Source organism: Chiloscyllium plagiosum, unplaced genomic scaffold (genome assembly GCF_037043375.1).
Source record: "Chiloscyllium plagiosum isolate Xiang-an unplaced genomic scaffold, Cpla_swu_hap1 HiC_scaffold_48, whole genome shotgun sequence".
NCBI classification, from domain to species: domain Eukaryota; kingdom Metazoa; phylum Chordata; class Chondrichthyes; order Orectolobiformes; family Hemiscylliidae; genus Chiloscyllium; species Chiloscyllium plagiosum.
Genome location: NW_028270186.1, coordinates 13793081 through 13820621, shown reverse-complemented (window position 1 = coordinate 13820621; position 27541 = coordinate 13793081). Strand labels below are relative to the sequence as shown.

Below are 27541 nucleotides of genomic sequence, written 5' to 3'. Positions count from 1 at the left end.
TTCATAAAGTGAACAATCATTGTTGATCTTGAATTGGTTAGGCAAGATAAATTCTCCCACCCTTAAATTCATTCTGAACTCTTGTAATTCCATCGTATGCCTCTTCAGTTGCATAATGGACAGTTTAATTTCCAGTTCTCAATCCTACATGATATGAAATGACCACACGGAGAACATGGTTACAATGATAATAACCAAAGTTGAAGGAAGCTTTTGTACAGGATAGTTCATTGGATACATTATGATTGAAAAATTGGAATTCTTCCTGGTTTGTGAAATTAAGAAGATCCTAACATTAACAAAATTTCACTCAACTTGTACTTCAAACTTGGAGTTCAGTTGTAAACCTCCTCAACCTTTTTATTGTGCTCAACAGAAAAGAACTAACAGCAATACTTGATAATAAGAATGCAAGTGACTTAAATGCCAAGACTGTTCAATTCTTCTCAACCATTAAACAGGGAAACTATTCCAGAGCTTTGACCGCAGCAAAATACAATTTAAAATGCTTAGACCTAGCAGGTGGTTATTTTCAGTAGTCACCCATATTTGGACAATGATATTTAAAAATATAAAAAAAAAATGCCATTTACTTAAAGCACATTATTGCTAGATTCTTAAAAAAAAAGACCCCCTTGCCCCATGACTATTGCTATTATGCAATCACAGGTTAAAAAGTTATATCCTGCTGCAAAGTTTCTTATTCACCTTGTGTGTAAAAACATTAAAAAAAATATTCAATATTAAAGCATGACTGACCAAGTTTTGAAAAAGTAGTCTAGTTAAGGCAACTGGGCACAGTCCCCAAAGTGCATCTAATAACATAAGAAATAAAGGCAACACAGTTTTCACAATATGCAATCGTACATGCTCTGTGATATAATCCAAAATTACAGTCACAAGAGTCAAACTGACTGGCGATTTAGAAATTCCAAAAAGTGGTTCAGAAAATGCATTGTCAGAAACCAAACAATAGAAAAACGTTTAAATGACAACAGTAAATTCTTACAATCATCAGCTGGTTACAGACAGTATATTGACAGCTCGGTACATGTATTTCATAGGCAATTTTTGAAGGTTAAAAAAACATCAACTAGTGGTACTTTCTCTTGTATGTCACTGTCCTACTCTAACATTCTTCAAGCAAAACAATTTGAACATGTGCCTTCAATTTAAAACCCATCACTCTTGTGAAGCAATTAACTGAAACCTAAGTAGAGTAATTTAGAGTAAAGATTTTGAAAATTTCTCAACTTCAAATTGCTGTACTGTCAGCCTAAGACATGGAAAACATGCCCCACTGAATCAAAGCTTCTTTAACATCATTAGAGATTAATGTATAAATGTATATGTATGCATCAACAAAGTACAAAAGTTTTTCCACTGTCTTTTAAATCCAAGAAGTACATTTAGAGACTGTGTACAATTAACTAGTCTACAATTAATTGATCTATTTGCAGTGTGAACAACCTGCAGTCACACTGCAAATCAACCCATTCAAAACATACATTCAATCTGCACAAGTTCCAGTTTGCTTTTAATTTGAGGACAGGAATCAAATTAGTTTTCCATGTTTCCTCAAATAAAAGCACAAGAAGATGGAGCATGCAGAAACCAGGAATCCAAACTACAAACCCATCCATCAAGAATCTGAGTATCAAACTAACGCAGCAATAGTTTTCTCCTCCCTAAATGTCTTTAGCATGCTTTAACCAACACATTTTGCTAAGTCTGCTAGTCACACCTAGAGGAAAACAAAATCAATACTGCCATATCCTTTAAATGATCATGTAGAATGTTTGGGCACCTTTGAATCTTTCAACATGGCTGATTGGCAATGTCTTCAGAACACTGACATCTGGCTAGAACCAACAGCTTATTGACTTGTTTATCCAAAGGTTATTCATCCTAAATATTGAAGTACTATTTAACAATTACAGAGACAATGGATTTTTCCACAGAGCATGCTCACAATGATCACACATCATACTGTGTATGTGCAGGAAATGGGGATCTTGAAGGTAGAAAAAGAGAAGCACTAAGATCACGCTGATGTGGAAAAAATGGTTTCAATTCTTGAAGAACATTCATCTGTCTTTTGATCCAAGCTTTTCAATTAGATCTTGGAGTGGAGCAAGCTCTTTCCTGTCAATCAAATTAAATTCCTGAAAGGGAAGAGGAGAAAACTTAGTCAGAACAAGATGGATTGTCAAAAATATTAGCAGAAATAAACCAACCAAAAGCTGAAGTATATGCTATTGGAACAAAAATATGAATGATTCCTCAAGTCTCAAAGCTCTACGTGAGCTGAACAGATTTATACAGACTTATCCCTGGGCTCTTAAGGACACTTTCAAGTAAAATGCTTCATTTGATAACCCCATTTAACTAAAACTTGTTCCAATGAAGCTCAATGCAAGCTGGAGAAAGAACACAATGGTTTTTTTTTAAAAAAACTTCACCACTTTACAGCTTTTGGGATTCAAGATCAACAATTGTATCACACAATCACCGTCCTTCACTTGATTACAACACTCCTGCTGTGTTTAGATTGTGCCTTGTTGACTTTGCTCACTACTGAGTTTTTTTATTTCTTTATAGTTTATGGGCATTATTGGCTGGCCAGCATTTATCGCCAATACTTATTTGCCGTTGAAGAGACTTTGTAGCGATTAGTACAACTCAATGGCTTGCTTGGCCACTTCAGGGAGCAATTGAAAAATCAAACTCATGGTGTGGGTCAGGAGTCATATATAGGCCAGACCAGGTGAGGATGGCAGATTTCCTTCCCTGAATGACACTAGTAAACTAGATGGATTTTTTCCTCAATGGTTTCCTGGTCATCAGTAGATTATTAATTCCAGATTTTTTTTCCCCTCTGAATTCAATTTCTACTGTCCTCCCTGGCAGGATTCAAACCCGGGTCCCCAGAACATTAGCTGAGTTTCTGGATTAAATAGCTTAGTGAGAATATCATTCGGCCATCGCCTCCTGAGTGGATTAATTTTGTCATTTTAACACCTGGAATTTTCTCATTTCAACACCTAGCACCTCCACTAGTTCACAACTATACTGCTCCTTCACCACCATTGGTCCTTCCTTTGGCCTTTGCTGTGGACACTGTCACCATCTGTTCCACTCAGAATCAGAGTAATCATTCTCCCATTTGTTCACAAGCATGGAAACCGGCATGAACCAGCTCCTCTCAGTTTTACACAAGTCATACCAGACCTGAAACATGAACTCTTTCTCTCCCCACAGATGCTGCCAGATTTGCTGAGTTTCTCCAGCAATGTCGGTTTTGACTTGAAAATTATCCTTGTCTAATGCTGTTGTTGCATCAGAGGAAGCAATTTTGAGATGCAGGGATATGTTGACATCCAGAATAAGACTTTTCTGACAGTGAAGTTTAACTTTTAAAAGCAAACCAAGTTGAATTGATCGAAAAAGAGCAAGTTAAGAAAGATTCTGGCTGTAACTTTCTCGACAGTACTTCCCCAAAACAGCAGAGGGATGTTTTTGCTCAATTTATCCATTGCGAAAAATGGATAGATGAACACTCCTTCTGGTATTCATGCATCTCTACTGACAAGCTCCACAAGACCAGTCAGGGCAAAGCACAGCCAGTGTGTGTGTGTTTTTTTGGAATTTAAAACAGTGGGAATTCCTTGCAGAGGGGAATAGGTACTTTTTGCTTTTTTTTTGGTCCTTTTATAGTTGGTAAAAATTACATAGCATAATAAAGATAACCAGTGAATAAGGGCCCACAAGTATTTAAAATAATGCATCTTCCAAAACATAGAAAATAGGTGTAGGAGTAGGCTATTTGGCCCTTTGAGCCTGTAATGTGATGATGGCTGATCATACAATTTCAGTATCCCACTCCCGCTTTCGCTCCATATCCCTTGATCCCTTTCGCCACAAGGGCCACTCCCAACTCACTCTTGAATATATCTAACAAACGTATCCCAACAGCTTTCTGTTGTAAAGAATTCCACAGGTTTTCTTGAGTGAAGAAAATCTTCCTCATCTCAGTCCTGAATGGCTTACTCCTTATTCTTAAATTTATAAACATTTAATTTCAAGGGGTAAATCATGGCAAGAGCACTGAAATCTGTGGTGTGGGTGTTTGGGCACAGTTTGAGTCCCCACAGCCAGCCTACGTGCAAGAATGATCTCCTGAAGCCTTTGTTTTAGAGCTGAAGAGGCTGCGGGGGCCCTGTGGAACATTGTTGAAAGCATATATGGGAGGGGGGGGGGGTTGTGGTAGTGGTAGTCTCATCACAGGCTCAGACTCCACAGGCAGGAAGGAAATGGGTAACCACTAGGTTGAGCAACAGAACCAGGCAGGTCGTGCACGAATGTCTTGGCTGTTCCCCTACAAAACAGATATACCACTTTGGATACTGTTGACAGGAGTGGCCTTTCAGGGGAAAGGAGCAACATTCAAAATCAATGCAACATGGTTGACTCTGCTGCATATAGGACAAACAACAAATGTGTGAATGCAATACTTCCATGGGATTCAATTGTAAAAAGAATAGACAGAGATTTCTTTGCCTGCAAATAAGACTCTTGTCCAGTATATTGGCTCACTAAACAACCACAAAAAATGCAGATGCTGGAAGTCAAACAAAAACAGAAATTACTGCAAAAATTCAGCAGGTCTGGCAGCATCTGTGGAGAGAAAGCAGAGGTAATGTTTCACATCGAGTGACCCTCCACAACTGAACCGAAGGAGGATCATTGGACCCGAAATGTTAATTCTGTTTTCTCCCCACAGATGCTGCCAGACCTGCTGAGTTTTCCACCAATTTCTGTTTTTGTTCATGGTATGTTGCCTCCCTGATGCTGGTGTCAAAGGTGTCTCAGAGCAGCTGCAGAACATTCTGGAGGGGCAGAGTAAACAGTGGTCTTGGTATATATATCAGTTACAAAAGAAAAAAAAAACACATACGCCCCAAGAGCAGAAAAATGGGAGTAAGGAAGTAAATTAGGAAAAAGAATCTCCAAGGTAGTGATCTCAGGATTACCACCAGTGTCATGTGTTAGTCAAAGTCAAAATAGCAGGATACATCAGATAAACATGTGATTGAAGAGATGGTCCGCAGGGGACCGTTTCAGATTCCTGAGGAATGAGGACTGGTTCTACAGGATGTGGAGCAGTCAAACTGGATGGGTTACATCTGAGCAGAAAAGAGACTGACGTATAGAGTAATAGCGAGAGAGTAGTTGGGAGGCGTTAAATGGCATGGAAATGGGAACCAGGAAATCAAAGGAAGGGGAATTAAAGTCAAGAACAGAGAGTGGTGGATGGTTGCTTTCCAGCCTGGAATCCTGTGATCAGTGATGTTCCACAGGGATTGGTGCAGGGTCCACTTTTATTTGTCATTTATACAAATGTAGAAGGTACGGTTACTAAGTCTGCAGATGAATACAAAATTCATCTGAGAAGTGAAGGTCATCTGAGATTAAAAAGATCTTGATCAATTGGGTCAAAGGGCTGATGTGTGGCAGATAGAGTTTAATTTATTTTAATGTATGATTTGTTTTACCGAAATGCAAAACAAGGGCAGGTCTTATATAAAAGTAGGGTCTTGGGTAGTGTTGTAGAACAGAGAGACCTAGGGATTCAGATGCATAATTCTTTGAAGTCTGTGTCATAAATAGGGTGGTTAAGAAGGAATTTAACACACTTGCCTTCAATGCTCAGACCTTTGAGTATACAAGTTGGGATGTTATGTTGAGGTTGTACAAGATGTTAGTGAGGCTTCTTTATGGATAGAACTGAGAAATGCTAAGGGCAACAATTTTTTGGGGCAGTTGTCTATAGAGATGCATCCAACAAACTTATATGTAATTATGGGTGTCTTTAAACTCCATATATCTAAGCAAAGCAAATTAGTTACAATACCATAGAGGAGGACTTCTTGGGAGTCTTTACATGATGGTTTTTTGGACCAATACACTGAGAAACCACCTAGTAAAAAGGTCATCCTTGACTTGGTAGTGTAATGAGAAAGAAATACTTGGCAAACTGGTTGTACAAGGCCCTTTTGGGAGGAGTGATCATAATAGGATTGATTAATTTGGACAGTTATGCAGTTGATTCTGAGACTAGGATTCTCAGTGTAAATGGAGAAAATTGGGATGGCAAGAGGTGTTGACATAAACAGATAGTGATGCAAAAGCAATGGCAAACATTCAAAGAGCCCAAGTGAAGTGCAACAATTGTTCACTCATGCCAAGCACAGAAGTAAAAAAAGGCAAATTTGGATAAACCATGGGAAACCAGACACAGTATTAGATCCAAAGAAGAGGCATACAAATTGATTCTAAAACAAAAACAAGTTGACGAATGGAGTTCAGAATTCAGAAAAGGAAGACAAAAGTATTCATTCCAAATGAGAAAATTGAGTCCAAGAATGAATTTGTGGGTATGTTAAAAACTGACTGTCAAAGTTTCTATAGGAACATGACAAGAGATAGATTGGTAAATACAAAATGTAGATAACCATACAATCATAAACATGGAAATTTGTAATGGAGAACAAAGAAAATACTGACCAAATGAATACCTACTTTTGTCTGTGTTCACAAAGGAAGACACAAATAACAGACCAGAAATATGAAACAAAGCATTTAATGATGAGGAGGAGGAATGAAGGAAATTTATACGAGTAGGAAAATAGCTTTGGTGAAATTGATGGGATAAAAGGCCAATCCAGGGTGTGATAATCTATATTCCAAAAAAAAGTGGCCCTAGAAATAATGCATGCATTGGTGGTCATCTTCAAAGATTTTTTGGACTCAAAGACTTCCTACAGATTAGAGGGTAGCTAATGCAGCTTCTCTATTTGAAGAGAGAGAGGGAGGCTAAGAGTAAAATAAGAATTATAGACCAGTCATCCTGACATCGGCAACGGGGAAAATTACAAGAGTCCGTTGTCATAGGTTTAATAGCTGTGCACTTGGATCGCAATGGTAAGATCAGTCAGAGTCAGCATACGTATAAGAGAGGGAAAACTGTTTGACAGGTCTCCTGGAATTCTTCGAGGTTGTCAGAAGAGGTACTGTGGAAGATGTTACCATGTCAAATTGAAGCTCATGCAATTGGGTCAGTGTATTCAGTTCAACAAAACTAGTTGGCAGACAGGAAACAAAAAGAGGAAGAATAAACAAGACTTTTTCTAAATAGCACGCAGTGACTCGTGGGGGACTGCAGGACCAGTGCTAAGGCCCTGCTATTCAGAATACACATTAATATTTAGAAGGAGGAAATAAATGTACTCTATCCAAATTGCAAATGACACAAAATTGGGTGGGAGGGTGAGTTGTGAGGAGGAAGCAGTATTAGGTGGATAAATGTGAGGTGATCTACATTGATAGCAAGGTGCATTATTATTTGAATGGCTAGAAATTGTTTGAGGGAATGTGCTGAGAACTGGGTGTTCTCATCCACCAGTCACTGAAAACACGCATGCAGATTCACCAAATGATCATGGCAGCAAATGCTATGCTGGACTTCAAAACAAGAGAATTTCAGTTCTGGAGCAGTGAAATTATGCTACAACTTAAAAGTACCTTGGTAAGGCCACATCTGGAATACTGTGCAGAGTTTTGGTCTCATTATCTGAGGGCAGCAAAAGATGTATCCCACTCATTCCTAGGATCGCACGACTGACATATGGGGAAGGGTTGAATCGGGTAGGATTATATCTACTGGAGTTAAAAGCAGGAGGAACTGAGGGTGTGGAAGTGGATCTCACAGAAAATGATAAAATCCTAATAGGATTGGACAGCACAGATGGAGGAAGGATGTTCCCAATTTTTGCAGCTGGTGGGAAACTGAAGACTAAGCTGAGAAATTTATTTACCGAGAGTGGTTAGTTATTGTATTCGCTACCACAGAAAACAGTCAAGGCCAAAACACTGCACAATTTCAAGGATTTGGATAAAGCGCTTGGGGCTAAAGACATCAGAAGGATATCGGGGGAAAAGAAGATTTGGATGATCAGATATGATTATAATGAATGGTGAAGCAGGCTTTAAGGGCTGAATGGTTGACTACAGCTCCTATTTTGTGTGTTTCTTGGGATAATTTAATGTAGAAATGGCACATTACTAACTGCAGCATGTGATGCAGTTGTGTGTGTGCACATCAAAACATAAACAAACTCATCACCTAGAGGAAATAGAAGCCTTCCTATAGTCATTATCATGCACAAATTTAGTTTTGGCTTTGTTGATTCCAGGAAAGAGATATTTTCAGGTCTTCCTCAATTTGGTCAATGATGTCAATCATCTTGCTGTATAATAGAACTGTATTTTGGAAACAAGGACACAATGATGAACACCATTGAGGTCATCAGCATTCTGTCTCGATATTAGATCTGTACTGCAAGCGTTCTCAAATTTAACAAGTTCAATGCAGAACTGCAGATAGCGGGGGCAAAATAAACAAGGTCAATGTAGAGAATAGAAAAAGGTGAACGGGAAGAGTTCATGCTACATTAGACAAAGAAACCCTGAGGCGTACTGATTCCAGATCTGAAATTCATCCTGGAATTCATCATGATATTATACTTCCTCAACTTGTGCAATCTGCATAACATTAACAACTCAAACTGGTGACTAGATTGTATACACAACAGATGAAATGTAATATACATTAATATTTAAATTCATGAGGTCAGCAATATAAAGGGTGCACTGAAATGTGATGCAGAACATATTACCTGAACAAAAAATATGAAGTGCTTGAAGGAAGTATTAAGATGGGCCTCTTCCTGAAGCTGCATCACAGAGTCGAAATGCTGGTGATAAATATGAGCATAAACTCTGAAGAGACGCTTAAGAATGGTCTTGGCCACAGACATGAAATTTTTAGGGAAGGGCACTCCTGCAATGTAACAGTTATCATGAATTATAACATGGAAAAGCTTCAAAGATTCAGATTTATAAAATCAACTGTACATTTTAATAGTTAATGCTAAAAATCAACTTGAAGAGGCATCACAACTTGAACAAAAACTGCAGTTCGTGGGTGACCAGGGAGAAGAATGGAACAAGACCATCATAGAACAGTACAGCACAGAACAGGCCCTTCAGCCCACGATGTTGTGCTGACCATTGATCCTCATGTATGCAACCTCAAATTTCTGTGACCATATGCATGTCCAGCAGTCTCTTAAATGTCCCCAATGACCTTGCTTCCACAACTGCTGCTGGCAACGCATTCCATGCTCTCACAACCCTCTGTGTAGAGAACCCGCCTCTGACATCCCCTCTATACTTTCCTCCAACCAGCTTAAAACTATGACCCCTCGTGTTAGCCATTTCTGCCCTGGGAAATAGTCTCTGGCTATCGACTCTATCTATGCCTCTCATTATCTTGTATACCTCAATTAGGTCCCCTCTCCTCCTCCTCTTCTCCAATGAAAAAAGTCCGAGCTCAGTCAACCTCTCTTCATAAGATAAGCCCTCCAGTCCAGGCAACATCCTGGTAAACCTCCTCTGAACCCTCTCTGAAGCATCCACATCTTTCCTATAATAGGGCGACCAGAACTGGACGCAGTATTCCAAGTGCGGTCTAACTAAAGTTTTATAGAGCTGCAACAAGATCTCGCGACTCTTAAACTCAATCCCCCTGTTAATGAAAGCCAAAACACCATATGCTTCCTTAACAACCCTGTCCACTTGGGTGGCCATTTTAAGAGATCTCTGCACCTGCACACCAAGAACGCTCTGTTCATCCACACTGCCAAGAATCCCATCCTTAATCCTGTACTCCGCTTTCAAATTCGACCTTCCAAAATGCATCACCTCGCATTTATCCAGGTTGAACTCCATCTGCCACCTCTCAGCCCGTCTCTGCATCCTGTCAATGTCCCACTGCAGCCTACAACAGCCCTCTATACTGTCAATGACATCTCCAACCTTTGTGTCGTCTGCAAACTTGCTGACCCATCCTTCAATCCCCTCATCCAATTAATTAAAATTACAAACAGTAGAGGCCCAAGGACAGAGCCCTGTGGAACACCACTCACCACTGACTTCAGGGCAGAATATTCTCCTTCTACTACCACTCGTTGTCTTCTGTTGGCCAGCCAATTCTGTATCCAGACAGCTAAGTTCCCCTGTATCCCATTCCTCCTGACCTTCTGAATGAGCCTTATCAAATGCCTTGCTAAAGTCCATAACACCACATCCACAGCTCGACCGTCATCAACTTTTCTAGTCACATCCTCAAAGAACTCGGTAAGGTTTGTGAGGCATGATCTATCCCTTACAAAGCCATTTTGACTGCATTTAATCAAGCCATGCTCTTCCAGATGGTCATAAATCCTATCCCTCAGAATCCTTTCTAACACCTTGCAGACGGCAGACGTGAGACTTACTGGTCTGTAATTGCCGGGGATTTCCCCATTTCCTTTCTTGAAGGGAGGAATTACATTTGCCTCTCTCCAGTCCTCAGGTATGACTCCAGTGGAGAGCGAGGATGCAAAGATCTTCGCAAGTGTCTAAGCAATCGCATTTCTCGTTTCCCAAAGCAGCCGAGGATAAATCTGGTCCGGGCCTGGCGACTTGTCAATATTAATGTTTGACAAAATTTTCAGCACATCAGCTTCCTCTATCTTTATCCATTCCAGCATGCACACCTGCTCTTCAAAGGTTTCATTCAGTACAAAGTTCGTTTCTTTCGTAAAGACAGAGGCAAAAAACTCATTTAGGGCTTCCCCTACCTCCTCAGACTCCACACACAAATTCCCTATGCTATCCCTGGTCGGCCCTACTCTTTCTTTGACCATTCTCTTATTCCTCATATAAGTGTAAAATGCCATTGTGTTCTCCCTAATCCGTTCTGCCAAGCCTTTCTCGTGCCCCCTCCTGGCTCTCCTCAGACCATTTTTGACCTCCTTCCTCGCCTGCCTGTAATCCTCTAGAGCGGAGCTTGACCCTAGCTTCCTCCACCTTATGTAAGCTATCTTCTTCCTTTTGACGAGACGCTCCAACGCTCTCGTCATCCAAGGTTCCTTTATCTTACCCTTTCTTGCCGGTCTCAGAGGGACATTTATTCATCACTCACAACAACTGTTCCTTAAACAGTCTCCACATGTCTATAGTGCCTTTACCATGGAACAATTGCTCCCAGTCCATGCTTCCTAACACATGTCTAATCGCATCATAGTTTCCTCTTCCCCAATTAAACATCCTCCCATTTTGCTTAATCCTCTCCTTCTCCATAGCTATGTAGAATGTGAGGCAGTTGTGGTCACTATCACCAAAATGCTCTCCCGCCACAAGATCTGATACCTGCCCCGGCTCGTTTCCGAGCACCAAGTCTAGAATGGCCTCTCCCCTCGTTGGCCTGTCAACGTACTGAGTTAAGAAGCCCTCCTGAAGACACCTTACAAAAACAGCTCCATTCAAATCTTCTGCCCAAAGGAGGTTCCAATCAATATTGGGAAAGTTAAAGTCACCCATTACAACAACCCTACTACCTCCACACTTTTCCAAAATCTGCTGACCTATGCTTTCTTCAATCTCCCTGTTGCTATTGGGGGGCCTGTAGTAAACCCCTAACGAGGTGGCTGCTCCCTTGCTGTTCCTAATTTCCACCCATACTGACTCGGTAGGCAGATCTTCCTCGACAATGGAAGCTTCTGTAGCTGTGATACCCTCTCTGATTAGTAGTGTTACACCCCCTCCTCTTTTTCCCCCCTCCCCATTCTTTTTAAATGCTCTAAACCCTGGAACATCTAGCAACCATTCCTGCCCCTGATAAACCCATGTCTCTGTTATGGCCACAACATCATAGCACCAGGTACTATGCTCTAAGTTCATCACTTTTATTCCTGATACTCCTTGCGTTAATGCAAACACACTTTAACTGATCCTTTGGTTCCTTCCTAAGAAAATCCTTCCCACTAGCTGGTCTACCTCTTGCTATTGCCTCATCTGCATTAACTCTCACCTACGGTATACAGCTCAGGTTCCCATCCCTCTGCCATACTAGTTTAAACCCTCTCGAACTACTCGAGCAAACCTTCCACCCAGGACATTGGTCCCCTTCCAGTTCAGATGCAACCCGTCCTTCTTGTACAGGTCCCACCTTCCCCAGAAGGCATCCCAATTATCTACATATCTGAAGCCCTCCCTCCTATACCAGCTGCGCAGCCACGTGTTAAGTTGCGCCCTCTCCCTGTTCCTCACCTCGCTATCTCGTGGCACCAGTAGTAAACTAGACAACCCTACTCTGTTCGTCCTGCTTTGCGGCTTCCATCCTAACTCCCTGAAATCACTTTTTATATCCTCAATCCTTTTCCTGGCTATATCATTAGTGCCAATATGTAACACGATTTCTGGCTGTTCGCCCTCCCCTTTTAGAACCCGATCGGAGACGTCCCGGACCCAGGCACCAGGGAGGCAACATACCTTCCGGGAATCCTGATCCTGACCACAAAATCTCCTGTCGATTCCCCTAACTATCGAGTCCCCTACCACGAGTACTTTTCTATTCTGTCCCCTTCCCTTCTCCCGGGAAAGATGTTTCCTCTTGCAGTCCTAGATGTCAAGTTCACCAATTAAAGCTTCAAGCTCATAAATTCAAACTAAGAGAATTTAATCAGACAGAAGCTTTGCCTTTTAGTCAGCTGATATGATTTTATTTGTGAGGACAATGGAACGAAACAACTGTAGTTTCTAATCATAACTGCATGAGCTGTTTCACATTCCAGACAGGGGAAAGGGGATGGAGAAGAGATATGTCAGACATGTGGCTAATCGTGGCACAAGAGGGCAAGTGTAGTGCCAACCAAAAATGTAAAACCATTTTCTGGTACTACTGATTGATCATTGCTTATTTCAAGGAGAATGCATTGCTCACTTTTCCTACGCAGATGAAACAAAATGGCTCACCTATTTTAGAAGGAAAGAGGGTCTCATCATCAAGCTGGTCCTGTACCCATGTCATCAGGTAATCAATGTATTTTGGAGCAGAACACTTAATTGGTTTTTTAATATTTGTGCCATCAGCCCAATGGTATTCATATCTGTAACAAATATCCTCAGTGGTAATAAAGATGGCAAAAAAATCAAACAGTCCACACATCTTCCATTTACATCTATTTAATCGATACTTGAAACATTGCACAACAGTTATAATTTGCCAAAGCATTTAACAATTGTGACTGTAAGAAAAGGTTGGAAAAGAATCAAACAGCACAAGACAAATCAGATGATCAACTGGACTATCGTGTACTACTGAGAAATATTCAACTCTTTTCCATTACTCCCTGTTTACCAGATATTTACTCCCAACTTTGTTCTATAATGTAGACGTGTGTTATTTAAGGAAGAAATTAACTCAGAGAAACAAGTTCTGGAATCAAAGCAAGAAGAAAAAGGAACTCTAATTGAGAATAATTAAAAATGTGAACAGAAAATGTATGAACTGAAATCACTTCAACCTTCTGTGAGCTTAAGGAAGTTTTAATTTTTTTTGAGGTGAATGTACATCACATTCATTTGGTTTTCATTTTAAACCAACCTCTGACATCCAACATGGTTACTTGTTGAAGTGGAATGTATTCTACTACAAATTTCAACATCTAGGAACACGTGTTCAGCGTAGAATATAAGAAAGAGCTATCAAGTAAATCAATGGACTACAACAGTTATATCCCAGTCGATAGAATCAAACTACCCGAGGAAAAGAGGCAGAGGTGAAAGAGAAAAGAGTAATTCAAGATACAATGAAGTGTGAAACTAATGTGATCATAATTAAAATACCCAAAAATGCTTTTAGCTTCTTTATGATTACACATTGCATTTACCAAATGAAAGAAAAATAGTCTGTACAATTATGAACTCTTTTACTGGAGCATTATCAAAATGTAAACGACAAGTGTTAACATGTATTCCACATACATGAAAAAACTGCACTTTCTAATAACGTTAGATCATTCAAACGCCATGGGGCTATTTGTGTAACTTATGTTTGTGGACAGATCTCAGTCATGTCTCACATTCCAGAAATGCCTCATGAAATAAATTGCAGTAAAAATTTGCTTTCTGAATGCATACTTCTAAGTTGCATCTCAGGCTCTGTGCAACATTAAAATCCAGAAATATGTCCTTTGGCTTGTTGCATTCCCAATCACCTAACACCTGCCCACCACATTTTCCATAACGTGATCCAGAGCCTAATGAGTTCCAAGAGATCACCGAAAGACTTTAATCCTGCGATGGCTCATCCTCTACTACTCTTTCAGAGAATGGAGTTCCTGGTCCCCATCACCCTCTTGAAATCCCTCTGAACCTCGCGGCCTTTATCTCAAATCTATGCACCCTGACTGTGGATTATCCTACAAAGGGGAACACTTTCTTTCCTATCTTCCCCTACTTAAGCCCCTCAATCAAGTCCACCCTCAGTTTTTGCTACTCGAAGGAAAACAAGTTTTTGTTAACAGTGGAAAAGTTCCAAAGCACATAAGATATGGTCAATCTCCTCTGCATCCTTTCTCATGCAATCACGTAAAAGAATGGTTTCAAATTTGGGAGCTAAAAAGATCTAAACTAATTTCAAAGCACGGTCCATACTGTTTGCAGTTGAGACCATTAGAAACTGATTGGATCATCAAGACCTAGGTTTTCACACTACCTTCACAACAGGGTTTTGAATCTAATATCAAGACTCATTTCGAATACAGCACTTCATTTTCTAAAAGCTTCTCTTCTGAAAACTCACATGACCTTTACCACTCAACATGGATTTAAGTGAGCGAGACACAGAAATAAAATTTCTCATTTATATCAAGCTGACCTCCGCTCCATATGACTCACTGGCAATCTATTACACAATTCGCTCTTAACTTACATGTCTTCATGATTTGGTTCTTGTTCAAGTTTACAAAATTACCACCTTTTATTTTTGCCTCAGGATAAAAGCTAGTTACAAATGTGACCAAGCTTAATTTAACTTTAACTACCCACTAACGGAGGTCTTTGTTACTGATGCTTAAATGTATGGTTTTTGTAGATTTCCATTTTTAGTTTAATTCTTTATATAGTAAATTTCAAGAGATCACAGACAAAAAAATCTTATCAGTATTAGATATTCTTGTCTTCATGGAGTGCACGAGTTGGGAGGTCATGTCCTGTACAGCCACATCAGCTGGGCCATTTTTGGAATGTTGCATGCAATTGTGGTCTCCCTGCTATAGGATGTTGTGAACGGAAAGGGTACAGAAAAGATTTACAAGGGTGTTGCCGGGGTTGGAGGGTTTGAGCAATGGGCGAGACTGAATAGACTGGGGTTATTTTACCTGTAGCATTGGGAGCTAAGAGGTGACCTTATACAGGTTTATAAAATCATGAGGGGCATAGATAGGATGAGTAGCTAAGGGTATTTTATCTGGGGAAACTCAAGAGCATGGGTTTAAGGTGAGGGGGGAAAGATTTAAAAGAAAAAGATCAAGAGGCAACCTTTTTGCACAGGTATGCAATGAGCTGCCAAAGGAAGTGGCGAAAGCTGGTCCGATTACAACACTTAAAAGGTATCTATATGAATAGGAAGGGTTTAGAAGAATATGGGCCAAATGTTGACAAATGGGATTAGATTTATTTAGGATATCTGGTTGGCATGGACAAGTTGGACCAAAGGGACTGTTTCCATGCTATGTATCTCTACGATTCTACTGCTGGAAGAAAACCATATTTGAACAGTTCTACTTCTCCAGATTATCAGTAGAACAACCAACCATTTGAGGGTGTATGTTCTAGATCTGAAATGTTGAAGTCATTGCACCCATGAAATACAAGTATTGTAGGTCTTTCACTCGTGAAAACTATCTTGGGTGAAGAAGACAGAGAACCAAGCACTGTTATCAGTTCTGGACATTATATTCTGTGAAAGATGTTCTCGAGTTGGAGATTATGGCATATGTTTCCAAGAATGCCAAGGGTGAAATTACAAGCAGACATTAGAAAATGGAATTGTATTCCCTGGAGTTTAGAAGGCTGACAGGATGAATTGATCAAAGTTGATACATATGAAGGACAACAAAGAAGAGAATATGTGTGGACAAACTATTACCACTCATCAGGAAGTACAGGACTTGTGTACAACATGATCTCAAAATTGAAGCCATACTTTTGGACTAGCAGATGACTGTGACAAAGCAGATTGGCTGTCAGTGTGAAGATTTGCATCTGCGCAGTCACCACTACCTGAAGGAGGACCTCACCAGCCACCCAACTTTCCTCCTCCTCTAACTAAAACAAAACATTGAGTGGTAGCGAAAAGTGCTATTGCTAAATTTGTTGTGGCAGACTCAGAAGTAGGGCTTTGGAGAGCAGTGGCTCAGCAAAAAGTCCAGGTAAAGTCCTTTAAATTGTCCTTTTCAGTTTTACAGCAGGTAAGACGGCAGTTAGGCCAGTCACAGAGTCGTAGAGATGTACAGCACAGAAACAGAGACTTCGGTCCAACCCGTCCTTGCCACCAGATATCCCAACCAGTTTCTGAGAAATAGAACTTTATTCCACAAGAGTCAATGCAATCAGAATGGCAGAAAAAGGCCAAGGAAATAAATAGAAATTCTAAATGGTAGATTTCATGTCTGAAATAAAACAAAAACAACGGTTTCTTCCAAGACTGTGATAGTGGAAGACCATTTAGAGTTGGACTGGGAGGGAGAGACTATTCAGAACAAGGTGAAAGGGAAACAAACACCATTCAGATTTGCAGGGTTCCACAGTACCTCATGGTGATCACCAATGGGTGCCTGGCTATGGCTGCAGGGATGCCTGTCTGGGCATTAAGATGGGAAACTGATTTACAGAGGAAAGTTTAGTAAACTGAAAAATAAACCCTGAATCATTGCCGGCCTGGAGAGGAGATATGCACGTGTTGCTGCTGCAGGATGTTGAAGCACAGGGAGACTTCCATTATCCCTGATGACAACATCTATGGGAAGTGCACCCAGCTGCAGCTCCTGGGAGACCGTGTTAGGGAGCTGGATCTGGATGTACTCAGGATCATGAGATACTGAGCATTTCATAGGTAAGAGTTTTAGTGAGGTGGTCACACCTAAGGTGCAGTCAGAGTTGGTGACCACCAGGAAAAGCAAAGGGAGTAGACAGAGTGCAGGAATCCCTGTGGCCATTTCCCTTGAAAACAAGGGGAGGGAAAATGACCGTTCGGAGAAAGCAGCAGCAGCCACATTAATGGCACCACGTCTGGCTCTGGGGCACAACGAGAAAGGATAAAGGTAAACCAGACCTTACTGATCGGAGACTCGATGTTTAGGGGTACAAGTAGGAGATTGATTCTGTGGCCATAAACCAGAATCCAGAATGGTGTATTGCCTCCCAGGTGTCAGGGTCCAGGATGTCTCAAGAGAGGCTGCAGAATGTTTTCAAGGGAGAGGGAGAGTAGCCAGAAGTCATTGTGCACGTTGGCACAACTGAGAGAGGTAGAAATAGGGATGAGGTCCTGCACAGTGATTATCGAGAGCAAGTTAAAAACCAAGACATTGTTGGTGATAATTTCTGGATGACTTCCTGTGCCACAAGCTAGTGAGGGTAAGAACAGGAGGATATGGCAAATGAATGTGTGGCTAAAAAATTGGTGCAGGGGGTAGGGATTCAGATTTTTGTATCACTGGGATCTTTTCTGGGGCGGAGGTGACCTGTTCAAGAGGAAGGTGTTGCACCTGAGCTGGAGGGGGAATCAATACCGTGGCGGCCAGGTTTGCTAGTGTTGCAAGAGAGGGTTTAATCTTGATGGGCAGCTGGGATTGGTTTCCTCAACAGCAAGGAGGTTCACGGGATATACAGTAATCAGAAATACTAAGTTGAAGAGACAGGTCAGCTAGAACACGACAGGGAGCGTAGAATGCCTTTTGGATTAAATTGCATTTATTTCAATGCAAGGGGACTAAAAGGTAATGCTGAAGAATTCGGGGTATGGATAAGTATGTGGGTCTGGGATATTATAGCCATTACGCAAGATGGCTAAGGGAGAGTCCTGACCGGCAGCTTAATGTGCTGAAAATGTGTTGCTGGAAAAGCGCAGCAGGTCAGGCAGCATCCAAGGAGCAGGAGAATCGACGTTTCGGGCATGAGCCCTTCTTCAGGAACCTGAAGGGCTCATGTCCAAAACGTCGATTCTCCTGCTCCTTGGATGCTGCCAGACCTGCTGTGCTTTTCCAGCAACACATTTTCAGCTCTGATCTCCAGCATCTGCAGTCCTCACTTTCTCCCGGCAGCTTAATGTGCCAGGGTACAGGTGCTTTAAGCGGGACAGAGGCAGTGGAAAGAGGGGAGGGGAGAGTTGCATTTTTTTTTTATGAAGGGAAGTATCACAGCAGTAGGAAGAGGTGAAATAACTGAAGGTTCATCCAGTGTGATTTTACAGGTGCAGCTTAGGAATCAGGCAGCGATGGTGACCTTAATGGGGTTGTACTATCGACTTCCAAATAGGCAAGGGGTATTAGAGGAACAAATATGTAGGGAGACTGGGGAGACTTGCAGGAGCAATAGGGTGTTTGTAATAAGGAATTTTAATTTTTCTAACATAGACTGGGACTGCCAGAGCATTCAGGGCTTAGATGGCGTGGAATTTGTTAACTGCATTCAGGAAAGTTACCTCAAGCAGTATTAGATTAGATTACTTACAGTGTGGAAACAGGCCCTTCGGCCCAACAAGTCCACACCGACCCGCCGAAGCACAACCCACCCAGATACATTCCCTACATTTACACCTTAACCTAACACTACGGGCAATTTAGCGTGGCCAATTCACCGACCCTGCACATTTTTGGATTGTGGGAGGAAACCGGAGCACCGGAGGAAACCCATGCAGACACGGGCAGAATCTGCAAACTCCACACAGAGAGTCGCCCGAGTAGAGGATCCTACTCGGGAAGGGGCAAAACCCGACCTTCTCTTGGGAAATAGGACAGGAAAGGTGACTGAGGTGACAGTGGAGGAGCACTTTGGGACCAGTGACCATTGTTCTGTTAATCTTTAAATAGTTATGGAGAAAGACAAAACTGGCCCACAGGTTCAAGTTCTAAATTGGGGCAAGGCGAATTTTGATGGAATTAGACTGGAGCTTGCAGACAAAGGGACCTCTGGCAAGTGGAAGGATTTTAAAAGTGAGATAGATAGAGTTCAATACCTATATGTTCCTGTGAGGGTGAAGGGCAATGTTGGCAGGAATAGGGAACCCTGGGTGATGAGATATTGAGCAGTACAAAAGAGGTGTGGCTCAGGTACAGGCAGCTGGGTTCAAGGGAATTCCTGGAGGTATACAGAAAATAGATGAGTTGACTGAAAGAAATCAGAAGGGCAAAAGGGGGGTATGAGAAAGCCTTGGGTGAGAAAATTCAGGTAATCCAAAGAGGTACTTTAAATAAATTAAAGGAAAAAGAATAAGTAGAGAGAGAATAGGGTCCCTCAAGGACCAAAGTGGACATGTATGTGGAGAACTGCAGGAGATGGGCGAGGTTCTCAAAGAATATTTCTCCTGTGTTTACCATGAAGACTTGGGAACTTGGGGAAGGTAGTGGTGATATCTTGGAGACAGTCCATATCACAGCAGGTGAGGTATTGGATGTATTAAAATTTATGAAGGTGGATAAATCTCCTGGTCCTGACCAAACATATCCAAGAACATTGCAAGAGGCTAGGGAAGAATTTACAGGGGCCCTGGCTGATATGTTTGCATCATCGATAGCCACAGGTAAGGTCCCAGAAGACTTGAAGGAGTAGCGAATCTTGTGCCATTATTCAAGAAGAGCTGTAAAGAGAAGCCTAGGAACTATAGACGAGTATGCCTAATATCTGTGGTGGGTAAGTTACTTGAGAAGATTCTGAGGGATAAGATATACATGCATTTGGAAAGACATGGTTTGATCAAGAATAATTAGCATGGCTTTGAAAGTGGGTGATCATGCCTGACAAATTTCTTATGGTTCTTTGCTGAAGTGACCAGGAAGGTTGATGAGGGCATAGCTGTAGAAGTAATGCCTTTGATAAGGTTTCACATAGTAGGCTGTCCTGGAAAGTTAAATTGCATGGAATCCAGGGCAAGCTGGCAAATTGGATATACAATTGGCTTGATGGTAGGAAGGATGCTTGTCAGACTGGAGGCCTGTGTATGGTGGAGTACCTCAGGGGTCAGTGCTGGGCCCAATGCTGTTGGTTACCTATATCAATGATTTGAATGAGAATGTACAGGGCATGATTAGTAAGTTTGCTGATGACACTAAAATCGGCGGTATCACGGACAGCGAGGTAGGTTTTCAAATATTGCAGCAGTACCTTGATCAGCTGGGGACGTAGGCCAAGAAATGGCAAATGGAATTTAATATATTTAAGAGTGAGGTCTTGCATTTTGGAAAATCAAATCAAGGTAGGAGTTTCATTGTGAATGGTAGGGCCTTAAGGAGTGTAATGGAACAGAGGCACCTTGGAGTTCAGGTTCACAGTTTTCTGAAAGAGGAGTCACAGGTAGATAGGGCAGTGAAGGAGATTTTTGGCACACTTGCCCTCATCAGTCAGGGCACTGAGAATAGAAGTTGGGAAGTTATGTATACACGGTGCTGTACACAGTATTGTGTTCAGTTTGTGTTCCTTGTTATAAGAAAGATTTTATTAAGCTGGAAGGACTGCAGAAGAAATTTACAAGGATGTTGTCTGGACTCAATGGTCTGAGTTCTAAGGAGAGGTTTGACAAGCTGGGACCTCTCTTTAGAGTGCAGGAGAATGAGGGGGTACCTGGTGGAGATGTTTATAGTCAGGAGGGGCATGGATAGGGTGAATGCACTCAGAATTTTAGCTAGGGTTGGGGAATTCGAGGGTTAGAGGGCATCAGTTTAAGGTTAGAGGGGAAAGAATAAAAGGGAACCTTAGGGACCTTCTTTTTTTAACACAGAGGGTGGTACACAAATGGAATGAGCTGCCAGTGGAAGCGGTTAAAAGGCATTTGGATAAATATATGGATTGGAAAGGATTTGAAGGACATGGGCCAAATGCAAGGAAATGGGTTTTGCGTGGATGGACATTTTGGCTGGTATTGACCAGTCTGGGCCATAGGGCCTGTCTTTGTACTGTAGGGCTCCAAAGCTTGAAGGACCAACATTAGCAAAAAGCTTGTTTCCATCTGGTGCAACATCAGAACATTAATGTGGCAATAAAGATCGTTCGTAAACGAGGGGTAAAAATTAAAGTGAGATTTTGAAAGAAATGGTCTTTTCCTGTCTGCATTAGAGTTCAAAAGGAATCACTATTTAAATTAAGATAAACTTACTTCAGTTCTATGAAACTGCCTCAAAACCACATTACTTGTCAGGGTCTTGGAAATGCAAGTTCCTGTGTTTTATGCTGTTCTGACTAAATACAGAGATTGAAAACAGGAAGATCAATGTCTGCAAATCCAATCAATGCAGACTGCTGAACAATGAGAAATCCCTCCAGTTTGAAACTACATAGCTATTCACTGTAATCTAAATTGACAGGTAGTGCTTCATACTCAGCAGCTCCAAGATTAATTGGGACCATGCCTGTGTAACATAAGTTGACCCAGTGGACAGAGACTACCTAACAAGATGAAAACTGCAATGCTTCTGTAAAAGTTCTTTGGTGGAAGGTGGGCAAAGACAAAGGAAGAAAGGAATTGTCAAATAAAAAGAATGTTCCTCGTCTCTCGTACAATTGAATGTTCCTCGTCTCTAGTACAATTATTATGAGATTCAAGTTTGTTCAGTACCTGACTTATTACAAAGCTTGAGCAGGAGGCGGCCAATAAATGTCAACTATTAGAATTAGTTTTGGAATTTGAACATTTAAGGTAAAATCAATACCAATCTTGGTTAATTTACAAGATGCTTTTTAAATTTCTCGGTGTAAATTCGAAGTCCTTATTCACTTTTTAGTCATTAAATTGAAAGATATGTTTGGGCTCGCAAAACATTTCATCATGACAGCTGGAAGCATTTTGGAGTCTAACAGATACTTCCAGCATGTTGTCACCATCAACCTTATTTTATCTAATCATTTCTCGGAAAATTTTGTTCTGGGTGTATAGGATCTTCCCTACCTTGGTCCTGCTGACATCACAGGACAGCTTTGTTCTGTACAAAACTCTGTTATTGTTCCATACAGCATGTTGATTTGGTTGAAGAAGTCTACAGCTGAAAATAAAAGAACCAGAAACAATTAAATATTCATTTCTACTTTAGTTTGGAGGCCATGCTGATGTTATCAAACTTTGATTACATTTCAGGCCCTGGTCCATTTTAGCACCTCTTGATATAAAAACTAACATTTAAAATAAAGTGGTCATTTTATAAATACCAACAATAAGTGCTCATTTTGAGACTGCTGGTGGTGATGATTGGGGAAGATGGGGTGGTCTGTTGGAAAGGAGGAGAAGGGGAAGAACAAAGAGTGTGAGAGTCAAGTTGGGTCACTTCTGATATTGTCGTCTAGTTCTTGAAGTGGCCAATCAAAAATTCCTGAGTCACTACAAAGTGTCTGAAGTCTCGCACTTCAGCTTAGACTAACAGCCTTTCACAGAGGGACCCAGGAAACATTAGAATGTATCATCACAAGATAAAACTTGCCATGTGGATCCACACAAGTACTTCTGAAGGGGCCTGACGGCCATATGTCTAGTCTCCAACAATCTGAGGACAGGAAAATTTTGTCCCTTAATTCAAGGAAACAGATTTACCTCTTCCAGAACAATTAAACAAATACTCCTTTTAAAAAAGGGAAACTGGGGAATGGAAAATAAATACAGAATACGGAAAAAGAATCTGATAAAGATTGCTCAGGTACTGTTTTATAACAGGAAAAAAGGGTGACCACCATTCAAAAAAAAAATGAAGCATTGTTTGAATTCTACAGAAGTTTATAAAGGAAATAACAAACATGGGTTTTTGGAAGTCTCAGTTTTGTAACTGTTAAGCTGCATCTTCACTACATGTTTTTCTTACAGCCTTTGCAAGAAAAAGTCACGTCCTTGCACAATATACATCTTGAGTGCCAAATTTAAGCCATATGTGGGAAACAGTAAGATAGAAAACAAAGATGCTTTCTGTTTACAAGTAGTTAATCTTGTGCAATGTCCCAAGAACATTGCACAAGAGAGGTTGACATCCAAATGCTTAATTAAGAATGTAAGAAGATTGTTCAAAGTGATAGGTGTTAATGAAAGCCTTAAAAAACGCTTTGTCAAGAGCATTCTAGAGTTAAGGACCCAGGCAGGTGATATGGGGCAATGACAGTGATGAAAAAGTAGGGCAGGGAATGTCAGAGTGCAATTATAGTGACCCTACCTCTATCAGGAGACTAGGGTTCAAGTCCCACTGGGTTCACAGGTGTGCAATATGATCTCTGGACTCAAACTTTCAGAAAAGGGCAGACAGACAGGTAAAATTCAAGTTTCAGACACTTACTATTGACAGCAATCCATTCATTTAAATCCTCGCCTTCTGGTAACATAACAGCTTGACGAAGGTTACCGCTTCCCAAGGTTGCTTCAGCATGCTTTAGCAGCTCATATTGATGGGAACCTTCCGGAATGTTCTTCTTTGGTTTGAAAGTTCTGTTACTTCGATTCCCACTGAAATGCAAGTAAATCATTCATCACCAGCGATTCTTCACACAAAATACTTTTTTTTGGGGTGGAAGAGTGGTTGTCAGTGAGAAAATGAAATGTTCACTTTTTCAAACAGATCAGTTAATTGCAGACAAGCTTTTAAGCTCTTTTTGAAGGCTCCTGTAATTTTATCTGTTGTGTATGCAAGTTCTCAAACCTGACGACTGAAGAAAATTCACTTATCTATAAAGGCGCATGTCAGACGTACGACGGATGAGTGCAATTCCAACAATACTCAAGATGCTTGACACCATCCAGGACAAAGCAGCTTGACTGTCCTTCATTTTCTCCACCATCAACACTCAGCAGTAGTATGTGCACTGCAGAAAATCACAGGTCCTTGGACAGCACATTCCAAACCCACTAGAGCGGAACCTCTATTGCCTGAATACCAATTATCCGAAAATCGATTACCCGAAGGAGATCTTGAGGTCCTGATAGAAATATTACATCAAAGACGTGTTTCCAACAGTGATGGCGTCTTTTGTTTACAGTGATTAAACAGACACAGTCTCCAAATGACTGACCTCCCACCCTTTCCCTGGAGTTCTACAGAGGGGTGTACCCTAACCCCCTCCCGCTTCCCAGGAATAATCTCTCCGACATTGTCATGTGCAGGGCAAATGTGGAACCTGTCAAAAATTTGCAGTAAAACGTTGTGTGTGTGTCTGTGTCTGTGTGAGAGAGAGAGCGCTATGTGGAGACTTACCCCACAAAGGCAGCTACAGCAGTCTTGTTGTTGGTGTGCAGTCTGGATGCCCTGGAGAGGGGAGGGATGGCAGGGGCTTGCGCGCTTTGTGCTGGGGCAGAATTGGACCAGGTTGGGGGGCTGTGCTGGACCTGGGGGGTGGGGGAGTAGGGGTTGGGGGGGGGGGGCATTGCTGGGCAGGGGTAGGCAGTTTCTGGATTAGTGGTGCTGGAAGAGCACAGCAATTCAGGCAGCATCAGTGTTGGGGGCTGGGTATCATGCAATGTGTGCTGCTGAGAGTCTCCTGAACGGGGAGCAGATTTTAAAACTCCAAGCCCCAGAAGGCACTTAAATCGATTTTCCGAATAATCGATTATCCGAACGAAATAGTGCCCGCCCATCTCATTCAGATAATCGAGTTTCCACCGTACTGAGAATGACTGTTCTAGATGATGGCAATGGGGTCCACATGGGGCTCTGGCACATTTGAAGGGGGCCACAGACTGAAAACTGAGAGGAGGGAAGCCCCAACGGTTTTTGGGGGCCATCGTAACCGAACAGATGAAAGACCCAAGCAACCACCTTCATTGAAGTCAATAGTTTCCCTCCTCTTTATAATATCTTTCCAACACACCATTTGAATTCGGCACACCTAGTAAATCAATTGCTTAAGCTCCTCCCACACAGCATGCCTACAGAGTTAGTCACGAATCAGACTGTACTGGGTCAATGTATTCAATCAAGGTTTCTCCCAATCATTATCACCATACTTCATTATCCAAAGATCAGCATGGCTTGCTCGGCCTTTTTTATCCTTTCCTTGAACATATCTCGTTGAAAGTGGAATCTGCAAGGTAGTTTCCTTAACAAAATCCAGGAACAGAATTGACATCGCAACAAGAGGCGAAATCCGACTGTCACTGTCTAATTTGGAGCCCAATATCATGAAACTTGCAGAAAAGCACCAAGCTCAAGGATCTCATTGCCTGAAATTAAACATCAGGCCTAGTCTTTTTTAAGTTTTGTCCAGTATGTCGGAACGTTCAAGCTTTCTTTGGTGTTCAATAAGAAATGATTTTCTGTTTGTATTGTATCCGTTTGAATAGGAACCTGAGAAGAGCTGCTGGGGGGCCATGGCCAAAAAAACAGTTGAGAATCATTGATCTAGAAGGACAAAGGCAGTAGATGTATGGGAACACCATCTCCAAATTCACCTCCCACTACTCACAACCCTGTGAAATGACCATGTCTGCAAGTACATATCTCATCTCCATGTGTTTTTCCGTTAACTGTAGTATATAAAAAATGTCAACAAACATTCAATGCAAACAGTCCAAGGTATTTAGGTTCTACTGTTGCCACACCATCTTTCCTCATCCAAATCGACCTCTTTAACCTTTTATTCCATTTGCCCTCAAAATGCTTGTCCTTCAACCAAGCGGTTTGGTTCAAACAATCCTTGTGATATTTTGTTTCATAATCTTCACCAAGAGTGGCAAGAAGCTCTTTCCAAAACAGCTGTATCCTGGGAGTGAAGCAGCATCACCACTGGTCCCCTCAACTGATTCCCGTCAAAAGACGGCATTTTCAAAAAGCTAAGAGACTGTGCAGATATAAAGCAAATAACCATAAATACATTAGCTAAAATAGGCAGTGATGTTCTAATAACTGGATGATTCATACCCCAAATAGTAGAACAGCTACTACCTTTAAATTATGTCAAAGCCACATATTTCAACGGTCCGATAAGGTTTGTAGCTGCAAAGAAAAAGCCTGCCCAGGCATAGAAAGAATCGCAGAAGAGATTTCATAATTTATTGGAACACCACAAGGAGGAGCAACACAAACTTAAATCCAGTATTCAGTAGTTGTCCGCCAGGAAATCGTTCACCAATGAAAAGTTTACAAAACCCTTGTTTAGCTAATCAATTATTAATGCCCTTCATTCGCTGTTAGGAAATGAAATTCGGCCTCATCATTTCTGGGGTTATAGGAATCAGAGGTTCTTGCTTCTCAACATGAATTAATTTTAATATTCTGTACTTGGATACATAGAGAAGTCAAAATTCCTTGTTTGTTCTCATTGCTTTAATTCCCTCAGCAGGTGAGGTTAACATGAAAGCCTCTGCTTCTCAGCCTCTCCCTTCATCTAAGCTGTGGTGACACTTGGATTAAATCATCAGTCATCTCTCTAACAAGAGCAGCAGCCCTATGGTCTAGTAGGCCAATGACAACAGGATTCATCAAGATACTGGTCATCTGAGAAGGATGAAGCCACACAAAATTGGTTCAGATGAAAACAGAATCACTGAAGATGGAAATCAAAAGACTTAAATGATAACAAGAACACCACAGCTGTCCCAATATATAATAACGTCCAAAGAATTATTTGTCCTGATGATGGCAAGACAAAATGGTCAAGATGCTCACAGTTCGCAGCTAATGTCCATCAGAAAATAGAAGTGAAGTATTCGCAGTTAAGGCAATTAGTTGAAGTGACTTGACTAAGTTACACCATGATGAAATACAGCAAAAATCTTAGCCTTCAGAGGCTTCACATCTTCAAAAACAGGGTAAAAAATGAGTCTTATTAAGTTGTTTCCGCAATCCATGTTCACATGCACCACTTCCGATTGCAGACAACAAGATGTACCAAGTACATCAGAGGCTCCCATTGTTGGATAGACCGCTCAAATAATAATATCCTCACCATTTATTGTGAAAGACAACATTTCAACAGGAAAATCTTCAACCTAACATCATATGTTACATGAGTGGAAAGCGGCGTGAGATAGAAAAGAACAGCAATAAAGTTAAGGACGATAGCGATGAAAATTGACATGGGGGTGGGGGATAAAGAAAGAGAAGAGAAAGGAAACCGAGGCCTACAAGGCCCAAAGTTTCCAGAAAGGTAGAACCGAAAACAGGAAGAATGGACGAACTGGGCCAGAGTGAGGCACGTCACCCGACCAATACTTACAATAGGAAGCTCATTTTCTACTAATTTGCTACACTCGGAAAAAGAAGCGGCGGGGGTTAAAGAGTAATCCGGAAAGACATCACAGTCCGGGCCAGTTTTCGGAGAAAAATTGTTGGAACCAACAACTAGCAAGCTGTGAAAAAAAACTTAAAACTCTCCTTCCCTGGACAGCCAAATGTCGCGAGAACGACCTCACCGC

The 27541-nt window shown here is 41.3% G+C and overlaps 1 protein-coding gene across 2 annotated transcripts; it reads right to left on the bottom strand.

Annotated features, from left to right (window-relative positions):
• Positions 1 to 174: 174 nt before the first annotated feature.
• On the bottom strand, positions 175 to 27500 carry LOC122543145 (MOB kinase activator 1A). Of its 2 annotated transcripts, none has more exons than XM_043681512.2 (6): positions 27343 to 27500; positions 23472 to 23638; positions 22109 to 22202; positions 12922 to 13055; positions 8739 to 8902; positions 175 to 2165 (listed from the first exon to the last, which is right to left on the bottom strand). In XM_043681512.2, exons 1-6 carry the CDS (start codon positions 27354 to 27356, stop codon positions 2088 to 2090), a joined length of 651 nt encoding a protein of 216 aa, XP_043537447.1. In that variant the 5' UTR covers positions 27357 to 27500; the 3' UTR covers positions 175 to 2087. The 2 variants fall into 2 exon arrangements, with proteins under 2 accessions (XP_043537447.1, XP_087840292.1); XM_087984166.1 differs by lacking the exon at positions 27343 to 27500 and adding an exon at positions 24384 to 26678.
• Positions 27501 to 27541: the final 41 nt, after the last annotated feature.